We start from the raw sequence: 23,319 nt of genomic DNA on the forward strand, positions 1-23,319 counted from the left end.
GAGGAAGCTATGCTGGAAGGGACTAGCAATGCCAACGTTCAAGGACGCTATGAAAATAATGAAGCACACTATGCTTTATTATTTCCATGGCGTCCTTAACGCTTGTTTGTTTAGCAGGAAAAAAATAAAAAAAAGAATTGCAAAACAAACAGAAAACCAAGTTTTTAAGACAACGCTGAAAGTACCAGAGTACACAGAAAGCCCTCAACAATCCTTTAGGTTTTGCGACTTGAAGCGTATATGAAGGATTTAAACTTAAATCTAAGCAAAATTGAAATAAATTAAACGAACTGAATTAAATTATAAAATTTTGGGGCAAAATACATGGAAAAGAAATAAATGACGAACCAACGCAAGCTCTACGGTAAACTTATGAATAATATGACAAGAAACCAGTATGAAAACTCCGAAAAAAAACTTCCTGATTAACAGAGCCAAAATGAAAATACCAGAGCTACATGTGCGTAGAGTGAAAAGGTGATGGAAAACTTGAAAATTTCTAACCTTATTGCTCAGCATACTAGAACATTAGGAATAGGTTTAGATTCTTGCAGCGGGCATGTTTGGAAGATAAAGAGATACTAACAGCTACCATCTTACTATCATATTTGTTTCTTTGAAGGAAACTAAAAATAGAAAAGAGTGTATTACAAAACATTTGGGTCCATAGAAAAAACTAAGAACACTTAGGCGAAATACAACGAACAAAGGAGCCGTTTTAAAGAAATACCATTGCTACTACCACTACTACTCGTAAATTGTTATTACTGGTTTTACTACAACTGTTTCCGCCAACACTTTGTCGTCGAGCCAACATTAATTAATTAGGTAAACACAATATGTGTCACGTTAATAGCAAGTACACGACAGAGAAGTGTTATCATAATTCTTTTAGGTGTCATGTCTTGAAGGCTCAAAATTACTATCGTCCTAGATTGGGAGCACAGTACTCGAATGTAAGGCCGAGATGCTCGGGAGTGCCCAAAGTTAAAGTGACCGGGGCTGGGGCTTAGACCAGCTTACTGTTAACCTTAACCAATGCTTGACAAAGAAGTTACGGTAGAACCAAGTAAGAGCTCCCCATCGGATATTATCTTGGAAATTGACTTTTTCTATAGTATGATATTTGGTTTGCTTATCAAGAATTTAAATATTTTTTGTCGATCGACTGTAATTAACATCAGAGCTGAATGTTTTTGTATGCCGGCCATCCTGGAATGCTATCGCACATGCACAGTGTTATTGGGGAACTTTTGGTAAAAAGTGGAGTTTCCTTCACGGGGGTGGCGAAGCTCCCCTGCTAACTTACACGGCCTACTATAATAGGTTAGGTTAAGGTACGTTAGGTTAGTATGTCCCCTTTTATAATAGGTTTCCTTAACAGATCCCATCTTGAACATAGGCTCCCTAATGACTTTCCTATTCGTGGAACCGTTCTGTAGCCTGCAGTCTGTGTGGAGCCTGTTACTTAGAAATACCAAAGGTGTTACAGGACGGCTAGGCTGACTTAATGCATGGCTCCGTAAAAGGCTGTGCATACTGTATTCCAGAGGTGGGTGAAGGTAGGTTAAGTTCAAATCTAGCAGATTCCACAGTGACGACAAGAGAGAAGCATCTGGACTCGGGAGGGTGAAATGGACAATTCGACCAACATTTTACATTTTAGTACAGTTCAGTTGCTCATATGTTGTACTAATAAGCATGACTGCCTTCACATGTTGTTGAGGGGACAGCTTCTGAGTGAATAGGAGGTAGGAAATTACTTAGGAGGGTCCAGCGGGGGCGAATCCCCCTCCAGCCAGGTTAGAACATGGCATCCAAGGATAGGTTGGGTTAGGTTATATTCCCTCTGAATGCTTACTAGGCCTACAGTAGCCCAGACTCCCTACTCTGCATTTGTCCCCTGAGTGAATGTGCAGTGAGGGGTCAGGGCTACTGTAAGTATTTCTGAGGGAATATGACCTAGCCAGACTTGTCTTAAGCTAACCTCAGATGCTGTACCCAAACCTGGCCAAGGGGAAGGGGGGAGCTTCAACTGCCCCCTTTCCAAGTGAGTCTGCCCATTTTAACTTTACTACCACAACCACTGTTATGAGCACCGTGTTTGTTACAATGATATTATGGCTTTTGTGCCATATAAAAATCTCAAATGTTTTGCAATGGCTGTAATTACTGTTTATTAAGTGGACAAGTGACTATTTGTGATTGCAGTCAGATGAAAGTTTACCTTTACTAAGCTTATTTTTCTTCAAATTTCTAGAGGTGGTATAAAGCAGCCCAGGATGGATCTAACAGAATACAAAATTTGCAAAGTAAGTAATGAAATTATGTTGTGTTTGGCAACTCAACATTGATTTTTAAATTGACATTGGGATTCATTCTACAAATGCTGCAAATCCTCCTTTTCCCTCTCTCTTTTGAATAACAGTTTTGCTCAAGTGCACTTTATATATCCATGATTTTGTTTGTATTAAATGTCTTCTTTGTTAATTCAGAAAGGCTGATTGGCTTGGTTGGGTGTTGAATATACTCTAATAGAATCTGATATAAACATTTGTTGAATAATCTATGTATTTTGTCAAGGTAAACATTGCACATGTAGCTTTTTTATAATGTATTATAATTTCAAGTTTTTCTGAATAGTATGTAACCCATTGCAAGTCATGTGAGAAAAATTTCAAATAATGGGGCTGGGATTGTAGGCTCTGAGCTGTTGTCGATCTCTGAGCACCTTTACTTAAGTTGTCTTATATACTGAAACTTATGTGAGTATTAACAAAATGTTAAGGTGAATGGAAAAACTGCATTTTAAAGTATGGATGAAGCTGGAACCAGATTGCTCTGCATTAAGGGCAGAGCTGAATAGATTTGCAGGTCAGGAGACAACTTGCTAATGTTACCAGCTTGAGATAAGTCAAAAGATGCGTATTTGATATTAAGGGGAAAGATGACAAGGAGGCAATACTGTAGTTTGTGGAGTGGGTGTTTGTTGGCTTCAGTCACTTATTCTGATATGCCATGTCATACATTTCCTACTCTTAGCTTCTTGAGACAATCATTCTAGAAACTTGGTGTTACTTTTAATGATGAAATATTCACATGTGAGCTTTGCTCAAAAGGGTTTTTATTAATAATCAGTTGGAGATGCTGCCTGTTCTTATGCTGTCATTTTTCCATTAGGCACCAGAGTGTGCATACTACATCCCAAATTTCATCACAGAAGAAGAGGAAAAGCAACTTCTGGGTAATATTTATTCATCCCCAAAGCCAAAATGGAAAGAACTATCTCACCGAAGACTTCAGAATTGGGGTGGACTTCCTCATCCTAAGGGAATGGTGGCAGAGGATATTCCTTTGGTAGGTTTGGAAAAATTTGTATAAGGATCCATACTTCAGGTACAATATGTATTTCTTGGAAGGTCACTTATATAGAGAAATATTTTTGATCGATGTCTTCTGTTTTAAGCCTAATAACTGGTATGAAAAAAATCAGTTATGGCTGAACATTATGCTTTTAATTTGTTGAATTCCAGTACTGAGTGATTTTCAGCCCAGTTTGCATATGTCCTTGTAAAACTTCATGAAGTATTTCAGTTGCTCAGATTTACATCATCATCATGGCCTCCATTGTTTCATGTTGCAAATGGCCTCAATGAAATTCCAAAAGGTAGGACTCTGAATCTAACAGGTGTAATAAATAATTTGTATAAAATATTTACTTATAAGCAATATGAAAAGGATTTTCAGTTGAATTTGATGTAGATCTTGGTAGTAAAGACACTTTTCATGAATATTTGTAATACTAAGCTTAAAATGCTTCTGATTTTTAGATTTTTAGGTTGTACATTCATGTCCTTTAGTGAGGATGCATTAGAGGACCAGTTAATCTATTCTCTCTGTCTCTCTCTCTCTCTTTCTCTTTATTATATATATATTACATATATACAGTATATATATAATATTTATACTATATATTATATATATATATATATATATATATATATATATATATATATATATATATATATATATATATATATATATATTTATACTATATATACATATATATATATATATATATATATATATATATATATATATATATATGTATATATACTGTATACATGTGTAAATCTAGTAGTCACTTTTTATCAATTACAAATGTAATTGTCATAGCCACAATGCCCTCTCAACTCTTGAATTCTTCGTGTTTTTTGGATGTGCTTGTCACTGCAAAACCTTAAGATCCAAGCGGAAGAAATTTGAAGTAGTTATGATGTCTGGTAGCAGGAAACGAACCCGCGTCACATAATCATGATGAGGTTCGTTTCCCGCTACTGGACATCATAACCACTTCAAATTTCTTGCACTTGGATCTTAAGGCTTTGTAGTGACAAGTGTATTCCAAAAAGCGAGAAGAATTCGAGAAGTTAAGAGGTCATTGTGGCTATGACAATTACACACACACACACACACACACACATATATAGCCTATGTGAAATATAAAAACACCGTATCATGCTTCTCAGTTATCAATAGAAGGATCCACATTGATACCCTTGTTTAGCAAATACATTTTGTCTTGCTAAACAGGTATATATATCAATATATACTGTAAACAGGCAGTCCCTGGTTATCGGCAGGGGTTCTGTTCTGAGAGTGTGATGATAACCGAAAATTGCCGCTAACCAAACATCGGCGATTTTTGTGCTTTTATGGTGAATTTCGGGGCTTATTGGCACCAAAAAGCCCTGATTTTCAGTTATCGGCACCTCTGTTAAGTATGTATCAGTGCCAATACCCAATTAACAGTGCCAGTAAGGGGAAATCTGTGATTTTCAGCGCCAAGAATTGCCGATTTTCGTCGCTAGACAAGTGCCGTAAAACCAGATTGCCGTTAACTAAGCCTGCTGTTAACTGGGGACTGCCTGTATATATATAATACCATATATACATATATATATATACAGTGAACCTCCCGTATTCGCGGGGAATACGTACCACACACACCCCCCCCGCGAATAGCTAAAATCCGCGAATACTTAGAACCCCTCTAAAAACACTTAGAACTGTCCATTTTGATAGATTAAACACAAGAAATATCTTGTAAAAATGCTTATACCTGAGTATTTTAATAGTTTTATCACAAAAAGTGCACTTATTCATGAAAATTATATGAAATACAGTAATTAGTGAATGTTTCTCAGTGAAAAATACCGCGAATGGGCGAATTTTCCACGAATAATGGCTAGATATGTTCCACAGAGAATCCAGCGAATGGGTGAGTCTGTGAATCATGAGAATGCGACTACTGGTTTACTGCTGTATATATATATATATATATATATATATATATATATATATATATATATATATATATATATATATATATATATATATATATATATATATATATATATATATATATATATATATATATATATATATACACAGGCAGTCCCCAGTTATCCAGCGGGCTCGGTTATTGGCGATCTGGTTTTTTGGTGCTTGCCTAGCAACGAAAATTGGCAATTTTTGGCGCTGATGTGGCGATTTCCGCTTATTGACGCCAATACTCGCGTATTGGCGCCAATACATACCTAACAGAGGCGCTGATAAACGAAAATTGCCGATTTTTGGCGCTTATTGGCACCAATAAGTGCTGAAATCGCCGATTTTCGGTTATTGGCGATTTTCGCTACTCATCATGCCTTCAGAACAGAACCCCCGTTGGTAACTGGGTACTGCCTGTATATATATGTATATATATATAAATACAGGTATATATTTATATATATATTATTATAATTAGCAAGAACTTGCTAGCAAATTGCTTTCTCCTTTTTTTGTTTTCATTTACTGTCTGCCAATCAATATTTCACACGGTCAGAATACAAGGGATTAGAACCGATTGTAGGCCACTCCCTTTAAGTAGGTAATTCCTTTTTGAGGCAAAAGTGAATCTGTCTGGCTGCTTCTTTTCAGACCAGTGGAAAATGCCTCACCTCCCTAGGCGCTGGACATGCCCCCTGCCCCATAGGAGGAGATAAAAGCGACAAACAGACCAAGGCTCGTTCTCAGACGCGCGCTGGACAAGATGGTGTAAGGACGACCCCACAATCACCGCCATGCCCTGGCCCAACGATGCCCTTAGCTCCTAACCACGTGGCCTTTAAAGTATACTTTCCCTTTGTGCACTCCACCCGCCAGCCCGTGTTCCGCTTGATGCTGGCTGGACGATGACCCACTCCATTTGCTTGGCGTTTGTGAAGTCCCCATTGTCTTGCCCTTTACGTGAAGCCCCTGCACCCTACCACGTGGAAGAAAACTCGCACTTGGAAATTGCAAGTCATCCACGGACCACCTTCTGCGCTGGAATCAAATCTGCCTTATGGTAAAGTGCCCTGTAAAGACCCATTTAGTCACGCTTTTCCTCGTAACATTTACTTAATTTGAGTGCCAGTAATCACCGAATCTCTTGTCAAATGTCCATGCTCCTCGAGTGTCGGCAGTGCTAAGCCATTATTAATTCATCGAAGCCACTTGGCACCCTCAGTGCAGCTTCGAATTCATTATTCTTTGGTCTATTTTCATTACTGGCATATAATGTGCATATCTCTCATTTCAGAGGGACCCTATATCGTGGAATCTTCTTGGACTGTGTCTGGAATCCCCCCATTTTCATTCATCCCATAGGAATCCCCTTCAGGATCAATAATCTACTTGCATTCCTCTTTCCCGTACTAATGTTATTTATGTGAATACACTCCTGTAAGTTTGCCCACGTGTTTACGTAATATTTTCCTTCAGTAGTAAGAGCCTTACGCTCATATGAAATTCCCCCTTTTTCCTCTTGTTTTATGTTTCCCTGGACCCACGAAGTCAGAATCACAAGGCTAAATTATCTGAAATTGTTGCCACCTATCTCACAGAGAATATTTCAAACTAGATTGTCAGGAAAAACAAAAATATTATATTATATATATATATATATACATATATATATATATATATATATATATATATATATAAATATATATAAATAAATATATATATATAAATATATAAATATATATATATATAAATATATATATATATATATAAATATATATATATATATATAATATATATATATATATAAATATATAAATATATATATATATATATATATATATATATATATATATATATATATATAAATATATATATATATATATATATATATTATATATATATATATATATATAAATATATATATATATAAATATATATATATATATATATATATATATATATATATATATATATATATATATAAAATTTATCATATAATTGTTCTGTATTATATATATATAAATATATTCAAACTGGATATATATATATGGATTTTTATATATTACAAGCTATACAAACAGTCCATATATAAATATATATATATAATATAAATATAGCCAGCTGTATTATATCTATATATAAATATAAATATAATATATAATCGCCTAGCTATTCCAATATACCTCTATATGACCTTGGTCTTTCTATATCCTGGTTCCAGAATATCCGTTTTTATATTCTCTATATTATATATATATATATATATATATAAATTTTTATATATATATGTATAAATATATGTTCCCTGCCATATATATATATATATGATATATATATATATCTAATGTTTTGTTATATATATATATATATAACTCATATTTTCCCAGTCTATTCTATATCATTTTCCCATAGTGTTTGGCAACTGCCGGCGCCTGGATTATAATGCCTAAATTCTGCATTGTATATATATATATTTATATATAAATATTTATATATATATATATATATCTTCCCCCTCTACCGACTTTTGTTTCCCAACTATATGGTGTTTTTATAGCTGCCTATCAATAAATATATTTAGCTTCCTATTGATGGGTGCAATATATCCGAACTGTATATTTATAATATAAATGTTCCTTTCATATATATATATAAAATATTTTTCTATATATATATATATATATATATATAAATTAAATATAAAATAACTATATATAAATATAAATATAAATATATTAATATATATATGATAAATATAAATATAAATATATATATATATATATATATATATAAATTCTATAAATAGGACATCCATATATATATATATTCCTATATATTCTAATATGAACTATATATTTAGTTTATATGTTTTCTAAAATATATATATATATATATATATATATATATATATATATATATATTTTCCCCATTTACCTGAGAAGAACCTAAAAACCCATTCAGAGGTTGGCTAAATTGGTGAAAGACAAATCCATTTATAACTTTTGTAACTAATGGTTTTCATATATTAACGCTAGGGCCGCTATATATATATATATATATATATATATATATATATATATATATATATTTATATATAAACAGGGAAGTAAAATTGCAAATTTGCAGTCTTTTAGGTGTTTGGATAATTCATATATTCATGTTATGTTTTAAATATACTATATATATATTTTCCCATTATGTTGAAAGAGGAGGCTGGAGAAATTCTTTCCAACATAATAAAATGGGTAGGCTTAGTATCCGAATGGCTTTTGTAATACATACAGTGTAATATAATATAAAGGCCCATAAAACACTATTTAAATGTTGCAACTATATATTTCATGCCACATAGATCATGACGTTTTAATAAAAATGCCAACAGCGCCCTGCCCTGTTCACCTGGTACAAATATTCTGCCAGTGAACAATTCTAGCCAACATCTTTATGGAATGGTTTAAAGAAGAGGTGGGCAAAAGCTAAATAAAGAGAACCTATAAATTTGCAAGATATTTTAAATCATTTACAAGGGAGAAAGGGAAGATCTACAATTTATTAGAAAAACATAAATAACCAAATGAAAATATCAAGTTAAGATATATATCCTAAGTCAAGAGGGTAGGAGAATTTAAAATTCGGCATATATATATACCATATATCATATAGAAATAAAAAATAGGATTATATTGGCTTATATTATTCAGCAAGGAAAACTACATAAAGGATATAACATATATTTAAGAAATATATTTATCAACAGGAATATATATATATATATATATTAGAATATATGTATGCTAGAGGTAACAGATTTAGATATATATATATAGACTATATATATATATATATATATATATATATAGAGCGTATATACAACTATATAACATAAGGCATTATAACTATATAGCTAAATACTGTTGGGATATATATATACAGAGTATTCCCACTACTTCATCTAGATGGTTGTAGGTTAGGTTCCAAAAAACCCATCGTTTATAATTGAAAAAAAAAACGCAAAGAGGTAAAAAACGGATATCTGGAACTAGGGACCAGAGAAAGACCAAGGCTAGGTGGAGGTACACTAGAGCTAGGCGTAATTGTAGAGCACACAGATATGTCTCTTCCAAGGATATGTGTAATGTAGACTGTCATTGTTAACTTTTAAAAAATCATCTCAGTTTAACAATCAGTCGACAGGACAAAAGGCAGTAAATATAAAATCGTTTTCTTTCTCTACAGGAGCATATATTTCAACCATACAATATTTCCGTCTGTTTCTCCCTAAGCATTGTTGTCTTAACGTATGTACAATCACCACTACTTGCATTGCCATGCAAGCATTCTAATCATGTACTCATATATATATATTCCATATATAAATCTTCTGTATCAAAATGTGTATATGTTTCTGTTTGTGAAGGCCAAAGGTCTCTCCATTTCACATTTATTATGCTGTTATATTATATCCATTAATATGTCTTGAATCTCATGCAATTGGCCATATGTATAATATTTCCTGACCCTTCCACTGATGTATGTTTCATCACCGTATATGTTAATCATGTCTCTTGATATCGCCATCTGTTTGTCTGCCCGACAAATATAGATATCTGAACCTATATATATGTCCGTTTTACCTGTCTAAATATATATATATATATATATATATATTACCGCTATATATATATCAATAACATCTTCAAGATTCTGGCATTTATCTCATATAATATAACAACCAATAAACCAGTTAACACCCAAATAGTATATATATATCGGTATATATCGCCGCATATAAATACCCGGGTAAGTATATTCGAAAGGAAATATATATATATATATAAGATGACGACCATATATGATAGACCCTATATATATATATATATATTTTTCCACGCCGTTCCTGAGTTCTCAGTATTAGTCCGAATATATATATATGACCCACTCCACCACGGATATATGGATATATCCTATATATAAAAACCTGAAGCCGCCCCGCTTTTCGTACTGGGCGAGCTGACCATACGAAGGACCAGCCATATCATCCTTCAGCCTGCTATATATATCTCGAGCTGGTATATAATCATAAATATATCATCCTTCAGCCTCGATATATATATATATATATATATAAATATATAAATCACCCTTCCAACCAGCTCCGTCCTCCTCGAGCTCCTGCTGGCGGTGCCGCCGGAACTTCAGCCTCTACCCGCCCCTGGCCCAAGCCGCCGATGCCAACTACAATTGTCGCCAAGACAATTTCCGCTTCATAAGATTATTCTGCCGGCTTTGGGGAACATTGAAAAGCCCGTCGCCCGACGCCATCTCTTCAAACAATCAGATGTTATATTTCTTGCGTCTTGGGGAAAAATAATTTCTGATGAATATATTTGAAATGCTTGAACGTCAGGACCGCCGTGGCGACTGTCTCTTAATATATATGTATAAATTGTGTTATCGATAAATCATCATATATATATCGACAGGACAAAATATATATATCTATATATTTTCTTTCTCTACAGGATACGCGATTTCAACCATACAATATTTCATATGTTTCTCCTAAGCATTGTTGTCTTAAAGAGTTCAGTATGTACAAATCATTTATAACTACTTGCATTGCCATGCAATATTCTAATCATGTATATATATATATATATAATGTTCCAATAGATCTTCTGTATCAAACTGTGTGTATGTTTCTATTTATGAAGGCATAAAGGTCTCTCCATTTCACATTTATTATGCTGTATCTTTTCCTGTAATACCACAGTTAATGTGAATTAAATCTCATAAAACACAATTTTAAATGTTGCATATGTAGAATTTCCTGACCCTTCCACTGATGTATGTTTCATCACCGTATGTTAATCATGTCTCTTGATATCGCCATCTGTTTGTCTGCCGACAAACACAGATATCTGAACCTTTTTATGTCCGTTTTACCTGTCTGTGTATATATATATATTACCGCTTATGTATGTATGTACATAATAACATCTTCAAGATTCTGTACATTTATCTCAGTATATATAACAATTCCAATAAACCAGTTAACACCCAGCCAGTATATCGCTCAAAATAACCCAGTCCTTACATAATCAGTACCATCTATACATATATGGTAGCCTAGCCTACACCACAGTATACTTTATACATATATGGTATAGTAATTATTAGTGTCAGCTAATTCTGCAGGTTCGATGCAGACTGACATGATAAGCCAGTATTAAGAGAAATTGAATAACAAACAAGGAAGGCCTGGCCTGCACTTTCGTATATCATATGCGGTAGCCTAGGCCTACATTATACTGTATTCTATTTTCACATAACACATAAGTATTATACAAACATCAAAATAACGAATGTGCATCTTTTCCATGGATCTTTTAAAATGTTATGCTTTACTACACTCTATCAATCGTAAATATTCTATACTGCTTTTGCATTATAAATTCGATCATAGCGATCAAATGCTTTGGTTTGGAATCGATCACATGTCTTTATTTCGATGCATTTAACTCAGTTCAGAGGGCATTTCTTGCTCAAGTTAGCGTAAATGAATCTCTAGATACTTTATTTATAAGGGACATGTGTATTTTCGTTATACTGATGTTTTTATGTCGAAATATAACTTAAATATGTCGTTGTAAAATTATTTTAGCCATTTTTCGTTAGTAGATGGCGTTGGCGGCTGGCCCTTTGTTTTATGTAAACAAAAATATCAAGATTCCGTTCGCTATTTTCTCTTGATTTCATCATCATACCACGAGCTTTCGTATGTATCTGTTATCGTGTGAAAACAGCAGTAATATGTGTTCTTTCATGTCAGTAGTTTTGATTAAAATACTTTCCAATTTTATTTGCGGTCGAGTTTCATCCATGTTGCCAATGTACGATAATTTATAGTCATTAGCAGCTTGAACATTCTTTCTCAGCGTCAGCTACAACTTGCAGCTTAATTTTACTGCAGCAGTACATTTCCTTGCTAATTTTTTTCTCCAAAGCGGATAAGGGTAGTGTAAAAACATATCAGTACTGCGTCATTTTTAATATAACTACGATAATTGTTTAACCGCATTGATGGTTGAAATACAAGCAAAACAGTTGTTATCGATTTGGTTATTAACAAAACAACAGAGTCTCGTTCGGTTGTTTATGGCTATACGATTTTCGCAAGAGTATAAGGTTACTAACAATGCTTTTATTATTCTCTTACTTTTTAACTAGAACATGGAATAAAGAGATGGAGAAAAGAAGTTGGTCTATTGTAAGTTGGTCTTTCTTGCTCCCTGATTCTCACGGCAATTGTAGTGTACACTGTTGCTTGTGCCCGCTCGAAATTTAAAAATATTTTCTAAATATTGTCGTGCAGTATAATTGCTAACTCCATCGACCAAACTCAGAAAATTGCAAAAACGAACACTGACCTACCGATAAGGCAATTATCGTACCTATTCCAGCCTTTCGCACTACCTGTATTTACAAAAGTCTCACCCACAAAAATTGCAAAATATTGTCGCATCGATATTAATTACTAATCCCCTATTTTAAGTTCCGACACAAATACAGTCGGGGCAAGTGAATAAGGTTGGCTCATTTTCCACGCCCGATTAATGTACCTATTCCCATGAGTTTCTAGCCTACTCAGCTATCACAGCGTTGTATGCCGCGCCCCATTCACGCCGTCATCAAGCATTTGGCTCTTGCTGCCTGAAGAAAGCAGAAATTGTGACCCTATGGAAAACGTTGTTTCTAAAAGCACTCTCATTGTGGTCACCAAAGACAGGAATTTTAAAATACATATTTTCAAACGGATAACATTTTAAAAGGATTGTTATGGAACATCCATCAATGCCAGCCAAAATTTCGATATTAATTGCTAATCTGAACGGACCAACATCGATTAGAAAGACCTTGGTCTCGTAAGTTGCAAAGCAGCCCATTACTAAGCCTAACTGGCTTTTTTGCAGAAAATATTTAAGTACCTGTATATAAAGGGTATATATATAATCTATATTCTTAGCGCTGGCATAGGAGGCCCCAAGGATCTAACCGCTATATAAAATACATATAAGACTATATAGCTATGTGATGGCATGGGGGATGTTTATATATGGGGTATATATATATATATGGATATAATATAAAAGGCAATACCACGATTTATGCAAGTGAAATTCGCTGATTTTTAAGGTTATTTCAGTTGGATTTTTAACCAGATTTAAAACCCATCAAAATTGCTGGGCATACATGAAACGGAAACTGAAAGGCACTAGCAGATGAGAAAAAACGTCCCTCCCAAATTGGAAGGATACCATCCGTAGTTTTGGTTTGAAGACATGGATGCACAATATTTCAAAGATTTAGCACATTCAATGCCAAGAAGGTTAAAAAGCTGTACTTAAAATAATGGAGAAATGTCTAAGTATTGAAAAAATATATGAACTAAAAATTTCCCTTTTATTTTCCTTTTTATATATATATACAAATATTTTTATACTGTATATATATATATAATATATATATATATATATATATATATATATATATATATATATATATATATATATATATATATAAAGGCAATACCATGAAGGAAGTATATATTTTGGTTATATGATTTTTATATATATATATATATATATATATATATATATATATATATATATATATATATATATATATATATATATATATATATATATATATATATATATATATATATATATATATATATATCTATATATCTATATCAATGCAGCATGAAGGAACATGCTTGAGAATATCACTAAGTCACGTCGGTGAGTGAAAACCGGGACTTTGAACAAGTACTTTTAGTAGTTTATTCTACATTTCAAATTCACACTGAATACAAAAGAAGTTGACAGAGGTTTATATACAAAAACAGAAGGTGGGGCAGGGTTACAGTTTGTTAATGTGGGCAGCATGTTCTTTAAACAAAATAGACAGGGACAAAGGATCAAGGGATAATCCAGGGTGGATATTAACATTCCTGGTGGAAGTAGCTTCGATGAAGACAGTCTCTAGCAGATTTCTTTTTCGATGGTCGTTGACCTTGTAGATGACCGTTGACTTATCCCAGTTCATTCCATGGCCTGTCTTAAGCCAATGATCCACAATGCCATTATTTGATAAGCCTCTAGAAAGGGCATATTTGTGTTGGGAGCTTCTTACTTTTAATCCTTTTGATGTTTGACCAATATAATTCTTATTACATTCTTTACAAGGAATACTGTATACAATATTGTTTGAATTGGGTGGGCTATTCTTAATTAGTTTATTTCTCAAAATATTATATTTAAATACTAAGTTAATATCAATAGTTTTTAAAATGGGCACTGCAGGAATGAAATTAGGATGAAATGGTAAACAGAGAATATTCTCAAGTTAGTTGTTAACACTGGTTGGATTATAATATGACTTGTTTGCTTTATTTTTACAAAGTTCTAAAAAATATTGAGGGTAACATAATGAATCTCGTATTTTATCAATGATTTTAAACTCTTCCAAAAATTGACTACAAATTCTAAGAGCTCTAAGATACATACTGGAAAATCTTGACATCTTAATTTGTTTAGCATGGTTAGAGTAAAAATGAATATATGACAAATTATTTGTGGGTTTCCTATATACTTTAAAACAAAAATGGGTGCTATTTCTAATAACTAAGACATCCAGAAATGGTATACAATTATTTTCTTCATATTCTATGTGAATTTTATGGATGGTACAAGATTATTAATTGTTTGCAAGAATTCTGGAATATTTACATTTTCTTTTACAATACAAAAACAATCGTCTACATATCTAACCCAAAACGCCTTAGAGAAGTGATTCCTTGGAATAAGTCTTGACTCAAAGAATTCCATGTAAATATTCGACAAAAGTGGCGAAAGAGGGTTCCCCATAGCCATACCAAATATTTGTTCATTAAAATTACCATTGAAAGTGAATTTACAATTTTTTATACAAAGGGATATCAAATTAATAATAACATTGGTAGGTAATTCTAGATTATGCAAGTGGATCATTGGCTTAAGACAGGCCATGGGATGAACTGGAATAAGTCAGCGGTCATCTACAAGGTCAACGACCATAAAAGAAATCTGCTAGAGACTGTCTTCATCTGTCTACTTCCACCAGGAATGTTAATCTCTACCTGGATTATCCCTTGATCCTTTGTCCCTGTCTTTTTGTTTAAAGAACATGCTGCCCAGATTAACTTGAACTGTAACCCGTCCCCACCTTCTGTTTTTGTATATAAACCTCTGTCAACTTCTTTGTATTCAGTGGAGCTTGAAAATATAGAATAAACTACGAAAGTACTTGTTCAAAGTACTGGTTTTCACTCACCTTCCGGCATGGACTAAGTGATATATATATCTATGTATATATATGTGTATATATATTATTATAAGTTACAAGAAGCCGTTGCACAGCCGACCCTTAGTTTATCGAAAGTAGAATTGTCGCTGCATAGCCGATCCCAGTTGACCTAGATATCAACACACTAAAAGTTATCAACATTTCGATCTGTCCCCCTTCCTTTACCTGAAACAGATATTTAGATGGCACGGTCGAAAAGGGCTAAGATAAGAGGCTGAGTGCCACTCCCTTGAGCAGCTTAGCCCAACGAAGCTGCTTAAAGCAACCTTTCTAAAGGCAGATTGAGCTGGCTGAATTGTCTTTCCACAGGATATCTGGGGAGATACAAGCAGATGGCCAGAACACCTGGAAAATGACACATCTTGGCACACGGTCACCATACTCGGGAGATCTCTGCACACGGTCACCATACTCAGGAGGTCTCTGCACACGGTCAACATACTCGGCAGAGGTCTTAAAAGGGGCTAGGACAGGAGAGATCTTTGCAGTTAGCGAGACCAGTCGTACGCACGTGAGAGGTGCTGAGAGGCCCCTCCCCCCTGTCCACATCCGACTACAGTCAACCTCGGAACGGACCATCCAAGTGATTAGTGTGCTGTGCCATTTGTGAGATTGTCTCCCGTCAGTATTCGTCTGAGACCCACTTCCCCTAAGGTAAAATACGAGTGAAGACCTTTCAGTCACGACAGTTTATTGAGTACCAGTATTCCGCTCTGTCCTTGTGCCATTTTATCTAGTGCCATTGCCAATGTTCTGTGTTCCAGCGTAAAGTGTCCATTCATTCCTTGAGCCCTTGGCACCATCAGTGCAGCCTCGAGTCATTGTATGTGTTATATTTTCCTTTACTGGCGTGTATTGTTTAACTTTCTATTGCAGAGGGACTTTGCTGCGTACTCATCTTGGACTGTGCCTTGTCATCATTTAGGACTCCAGTAGGAAGATCTTCAGGCATTGCAAGCCTCCTAATAATTCATTTAACCATTTTCCTTTTGATTTTTTTATGTAAATATAATTACTTAATTTAACCAAAGTGTTTACGTAACATTCCCTCATGAAGTAGAGCCCTAAGCTCATTGAATCATCCCCATTTTTCTTTTTCTTTTTATGATTTTCCTTAACGTAAAGTCAGATTTCCAAGGCCAAATTAAAGAAAGACCCGTTGCCGGCCTGTAAAGCATCTTACGAATCTAGAAATCCAAGGAAATAGATAAAAATATATATACATCACAGAGGGAAGTGAAACAATGGAGTGGTGCTAGGTCTTTCAACTTGTGGGCCTTTACTTAGCAGACTGATAAAAATATAAAAATAAGTTTACTAAGAAAGCTCGTATAAATGACAGGTATGGATTATAAAGGAAAATATGTACATGGAATCCAGTGCAGTTGAAGAATTAGTAGGCCTACCAAAACGGGGGTAAATATCTAAGAGGTTTTACAATGATTAGGCTTAACAGCTCGGAAGCAGGGAAAAGTCAATTAAAAGATTATACAGGGAAAGAGACACCACTAAAAAATGACCTTGGAAAGAATAAGCTGTTTACATATTTTATAAAAATACAACTCAGTAATTTTCTTTATGGTAAACAATAAAAATTTTTGCAAGGTGAACATTTTTCACAAAAAATATGTTGAACATACGAATACATAGAAATTATATATAAGGTAACTGATGAGTAAATAAGTCAGTGATTTTATCTTGACAGTCATTCTTGAACATTTTACTAATACAGGGGTCCAAATAATACATTTCAGTGCTAAGGTTAAAATTACAACTGGAAGGAAGCTGTATAATAACAGATTCTAAAAGATTTCGTGAAGAGAAATCTTTCAATCTGGCAATCACTGAGCTTTCAGTCCAATTTATCCTGTGTAAGTTTTCATTAAAATGAATATTGTATTGGATGTTTGCCCAATTTTGACAGAATACTTATGCTCTGTTTAATTCATATTTCTAAATCCTTATTGGATTGGCCGATATAAAAAGAGGGGCAGTCCAAGCATGGAATTTTATATATTATGTAGTTGCTTTCCTACATTCCTTTCAGTGTTATCAACAATAATTTCACTAAGGCAAAATCTCTTTAAAGTATCTACCTTTTTACTGAGGTAAGAACTAAGTAATAAACCACTCTACCTTATACAAAGTTCTGAACACTTTTACACAACTCCATTTTTGCTGCAGCAATATACGCTTTTATCTAAGGCCTGTCACTCTGCTAACTCTTTCCTTATGTCAGATCCTACCAAGGGAGCATTAAACATTATTTACAGTTTCCAAAAACTTATATGTTTGGGAGAGTGACCACAAATCTTACTCTCTTCTGAATGAAGAGAGAGAGAGAGAGAGAGAGAGAGAGAGAGAGAGAGAGAGAGAGAGAGAGAGAGAGAGAGAGAGAGACCAACCTCTACAGAGTCTCAGTCTGAACTGATCAGTTTTACCAAAAATCTTCTATGAGATTAAACCTGGGTTGGCAGTTAGGCATTTTTAGAAAGGGGTCACCCTGGAAAGCTTCCCTGGAAAAAAATGGAATAAACAGTTTCTTCCCCTGAAGAGGGGAAAAAAGATAAGGAAATTATTCTCTGGCTCAGAGAGCTATATAGGCCTGTCCTCTTATTTGGTTGATTGACAAGGGTTTCTGTATGCACACTTGTACAAACATAGAGGCGAACCAGCTTATCCCAACCTGTCATCCCACATATCTCTTAAAGGACAGATTAAGTGCTTCCTTTCGAAATGGAGAGGAATTACTCTGGTAGAACACCTGAGTCCACAAGAGCCAGCTATACAAACATAATCCTAACAGCAAAATGTATTTTAGTCCTAAAATCACGCAGTCAAGATCTGACACTTAGCATCTCCAGCAAACACTATCATCATAGTTATTACAGTCAATACATGATAAATACAAGAGAAAATATATAAAAAGTACATATCATTATAATATGTATATATATATATATATTATATATATATAATAAAACCACAACATTGTGATTATGAGATATGGGTTTGTTTTCTGCTACGGGACATCATAATTGCTTCATATTTCTTGAACTTGGATCCAAGGCTTTGTAGTGACAAGTGTATCGAGAAAGCACTAAGAATTTGAGAAGTCAAGTGGGCATTGTGCCTTTTACAATTACATATTGTGTGTATATATATATATATATATATATATATATATATATATATATATATATATATATATATATATATATATATATATATGTATATGTATATATAAATATATATAGGCATATATACATAGACATATATGTATACTGTATATGTATATATTTATATATATACTATAAATACACACATATACATTTATATGTATATATATGTATGTATATTGTGTATATATATGTATATATATATAATATATATATATATATATATATATATATATATATATATATATATATATATATATATATATATATATATATATATATATATATTATATTATATTTATAAATATTTTATCTTTTGTAGTGGCTACAAGAACAGATGGACAAGATATCATCACTGAATGTCTTTGGAAAACACAAACCTAATCATGTACTTGTGAATGAATATCTCCCTGGTCAGGGTATTATGGTAATGTATAGTCTCTTATTTTTGTTCATGTAAAGTGCCAAAATTATGTGTATATCACCGAAGAAGTTTATGTAGAGGAACTGATAAAGGATGTCTGTCTGCATAAATCTCTGATTCGTTCAGGTGACGTGTTATTTCTGATTTACATTTTTAGAATATTCTCTTAAGGAAATTTTGTTTCATAAGGAGAAACCCTCCTTCAGAATTTTGTTTTCTTCATTTGTGAAAATCTGTAGATTTTACCTATTATTAAAAATTTTTAAATTATTCTACTATTCATATACCATATTTATTGCATTACATTTGCCACTTGTACATACTGTGGTAGCCTCCTATGTTAAGTAATGCCTTTTTTTGTGGCAGCTCCTTCAGGGAATAAAACACTTTTTAGCCTGAAAAGTCTGACTATTAGGTGATCAGCAGAGGTAACTGTTAATCTGGCTTCCCCCATGCAGTTGTGTCTTTTGCCTTATCTGGATATTCTTTCTTAATTAAATTCTTATTACAGATAGTACAGTACTTAGTTTACCAAAAGTTATCAAAAGTTATCAAAACTTGAAAACTAACAATACAGTTTATGTTTGAAAACGAGATTCTTTACATACGGTAATAATTTAGCGAGTTCCAAATGCAGTTATGAATGCATTACTGTACCACTGAAGATGAACTCAGGACAGGGTTCGAAAGCTTTTGTAACTTTTTTTTTTTATAAAATCAACAATAATTCACCACTGAATATTATTGCGGACCTGGTATACAGAGTACCACATTTTTTAGAATGTGTTGCTGACTTAAAAAACCTTGCAGATTTTGATCAGTACAGTATTGCAAATGATGTGTATGAATGGAATGTCTTGTGAATACGTATAAATTGTTTTGTCACATGAAATACTAATTCTTATTGAATTACATGTTTATCATTGTTGAAAAAGGAATGATCTACAACATAAAGTAAAATGTATTAGATTTGATTTTTGTAAAATGAGTTTTTTGACCATTCAACATGGACAAGGACAAGGACAAGCAAATGCAACAAACTTATTGTCTCGCGCTCACCAACTCTAAAACAATGTTCGTCATTATTGTATAGCAGAGGTTTCGTAAAAACATGTTAGAATAAAATCTCACCTTTCCATTGGTAACGGTACATTTATAACCTAAAATACACAGAGAAAAGTTTTTTTTGTGTATAACCCTCAATTTTATTTAAAGGTGCCTATGCTTTTCATCAAGTATGTGACGGACCTTAGAATCCATATTAGGATAGCTTTGTCCAGCTCAGAAAGAGTTTTTAAGACATATCAGTGGGAGCTTAGGCAGCATCATTCTTGTTGCTCCACTGGAGTTTAGTGTAGTGCATAAATGCACTTAGAGTAGCAAGGGCTTCTTTTAATAAATGTGCATACTGTATGATCATCTTCATTGAACTGAAGTGTGCGAATGAGCTAGTCATTGTTTTGCATTTATTAAATTATTTGTCTTAAAAATACAATAACCCATTTTATTGGTAAAATAATTTTGTTTTTACAACATAGAAGATTATAATTACTGGTCCTTTTTTAGTGGTGGATTTTCATACCTAATGATAAGATTTATTGGAGTTCAGTCCTAAATGTCTTTGGTCTTTATCATCATAACTTTAATAATGATAATGTATGCAAGTAATTGATGGTAATAGTAATGAAAATATATCATCTGTTCCAGCCTCATGAAGATGGTCCCTTATTCTACCCTACCATAACCACTGTAAATGTTGGCAGTCACACTATATTAGAATTCTACAGACCAGTAAAACCTGATGATGAAAAAGCTGACAGTTCTCAGTCCCTGTCAGAACGACACATTGGTTCACTCCTGTTAGAACCAAGAAGTCTCTTAATCCTACAAGAGGACATGTACACATCATATTTGCATGGCATTAGTCAAGTTACGGAAGATGTCTTATCAGAAGATATCTTTAATATAGAGCTGTGTTCATCAAATATTGGTGATGTTTTAGTTAGGGACACCAGGATTTCTTTAACAATAAGACATGTGCCAAAAGTTGTGAAAGCTAATATGATATTTGGGAGGAGGAGATGACCAATCAAGTTTGGATATACAGTACTGTATTAGCATTTTCCTAAGTACAGTGCATGTTATACAAAGTACTGCATTTTGAATGTGATGGTGCCATTAATGACCCATTGATTTACCAAAATTTTCATGGATTTTTGTGTGTGGATTTTCGCTGTTATACTACAGGAATATAAATAGTCCCACATTGTATTTAAGCACGGTGTAAATGTTTACAAATTGTGACAAGTGAACAGATTTTTGCTGTATTAAATTAATTTCTAAGGTTACTGGCTGTGATAAATGTAAAATTATTTGTAATCATTTCCACTGAAATTGGCTGATCAGTTAGTAAGCAATATACTGGAGCAAGGCCTAATCACAGCCAAAGTGAAAATAATATATTAAAAAATATAAAATACATTAATTTCCATGGGTGAATATATATAATTAGTTTGTTTGTACTGTAGTTACTTGTTTCATTTTCTAGTTTCTTTGAACATAGCAGAAAATTATGCATGAAACTGAAAAGTACTCTTTTTTAACAGCAGTATAAATATTTTCAATCTTGTTTTTCATTTCTGGAAATGAACTGTAAGATTATTCTACTTCATATTAGATATGTCAGAATTGATTATACATTTTAAGGTAGTGGTTAGCTCTTAAATATTTTGCTGTCATGAAGAATTTAGTGTTTTGATGAAATTTCCAAGTACTATAAATGTAAATTGCATATACTGTAGAGTACATAATTTTCTGTATCTTTATCAAGGAAAGAAATTCTGTTCTGTGCACATTGAGGATTAATTGAAATTATTAAATCAAATCTGGCCTGTTACTAAATTATAATAATTTGAAGTTTAATTAATTTGATTTGCTGAACCCAGTCATGTTAATTTGAAGCAAGAAAGAATACATGTACAATAAAACATAAGAATTGCAAAGGCTGCATTGATTATCCAAAATGACTTCAGATTCCAAGCTACAAATCTCATGGACACGATATACCTCAGGAAAATATGAAACACTGCATTTTACATATATATACATATATACTGTATATTTTTTTTTATAGTGTAACCGCTGTTCGTCCTCAAAGGAGTTACAGTCTCGTGGTCCCCTCAGAGCTCCGTAAGGTAGACCAACTGAATTACGGTACAAAGAATTCTCTTATAGTTGGTCTCGGCCAGAACAGTGCTTTTTTTTATGCAACATAAAAGAATTTTAACTGGGAGATGGGAATGTTTAAATTAAAAAACAGCAAAACTGCTGCTACAATGTTGCAAAAATCCTGCAAAATATAGAAAGTGGGACAATCAAGTATTATATAGACCAGGTAGTCAAAGTTTTCACAGGTGGTTCAGTTTACAAGCTCATGGTTCTATCTAGGAGGAGGAGGAGGAGAGGGTGGAATCTGTAGATGTAAGGTGGATTGCAAGAAAACATGGTCACTGATTAGTATGGTTGCAACTGCCAGGTCACATCATCTTGCAGATTACTGGAGCAAAGAGTAGGTCTAACCGGCCTTCCTGCAAGTGAGTTGGATCATCACAGTTGTTCAGTAATTTGACTCCTGGAAATTACTGGAACTAGCAGTACAGGTGGTATCTTTGAGGTGTCCGGGCCTGATGGGGGGATGATGTGTATTGAAGTCACTTGCAGTGCTTGTTAACTATATTTTTGCCCAGAGACTATGCGAAATTTCGTTCGCATTTTAAAGTTAAAATTCATGTGTTTTGTTAACATTCACCTCGCTCGAGCTCAGTGCCTCAAGGCGTGATTGGGGCATGGAGGTGATGTGATCGGAAGTCCGGTTGTCATATGATAAGGCGTGCCAGCCACTGACCCGTATTGCATTGTGGGTACTGGAATCTTCTGGGATGACTAATGGAATCTTCCCCTCAGGCGTCATGA

The 23,319-nt window shown here is 33.5% G+C and overlaps 1 protein-coding gene across 3 annotated transcripts; it reads left to right on the forward strand.

Annotated features, from left to right (window-relative positions):
- Nucleotides 1-701: 701 nt before the first annotated feature.
- LOC136841005 (alpha-ketoglutarate-dependent dioxygenase alkB homolog 6) lies at nt 702-22,349 on the forward strand. Of its 3 annotated transcripts, none has more exons than XM_067108039.1 (5): nt 713-828; nt 2,261-2,312; nt 3,181-3,357; nt 19,246-19,350; nt 21,055-22,349. In XM_067108039.1, the coding sequence occupies exons 2-5, from the start codon at nt 2,283-2,285 to the stop codon at nt 21,430-21,432; spliced, it is 690 nt and encodes a 229-aa protein (XP_066964140.1). In that variant the 5' UTR covers nt 713-828; nt 2,261-2,282; the 3' UTR covers nt 21,433-22,349. The 3 variants fall into 3 exon arrangements, with proteins under 3 accessions (XP_066964142.1, XP_066964140.1, XP_066964141.1); XM_067108040.1 differs by lacking the exon at nt 713-828 and adding an exon at nt 933-1,069; XM_067108041.1 differs by lacking the exon at nt 19,246-19,350 and having other exon boundaries at nt 702-828.
- The last annotated feature ends 970 nt before the right edge of the window (nt 22,350-23,319 follow it).

This window comes from Macrobrachium rosenbergii, chromosome 8 (assembly GCF_040412425.1).
Source record: "Macrobrachium rosenbergii isolate ZJJX-2024 chromosome 8, ASM4041242v1, whole genome shotgun sequence".
In the NCBI taxonomy this organism is placed as follows: Eukaryota; Metazoa; Arthropoda; class Malacostraca; order Decapoda; family Palaemonidae; genus Macrobrachium; species Macrobrachium rosenbergii.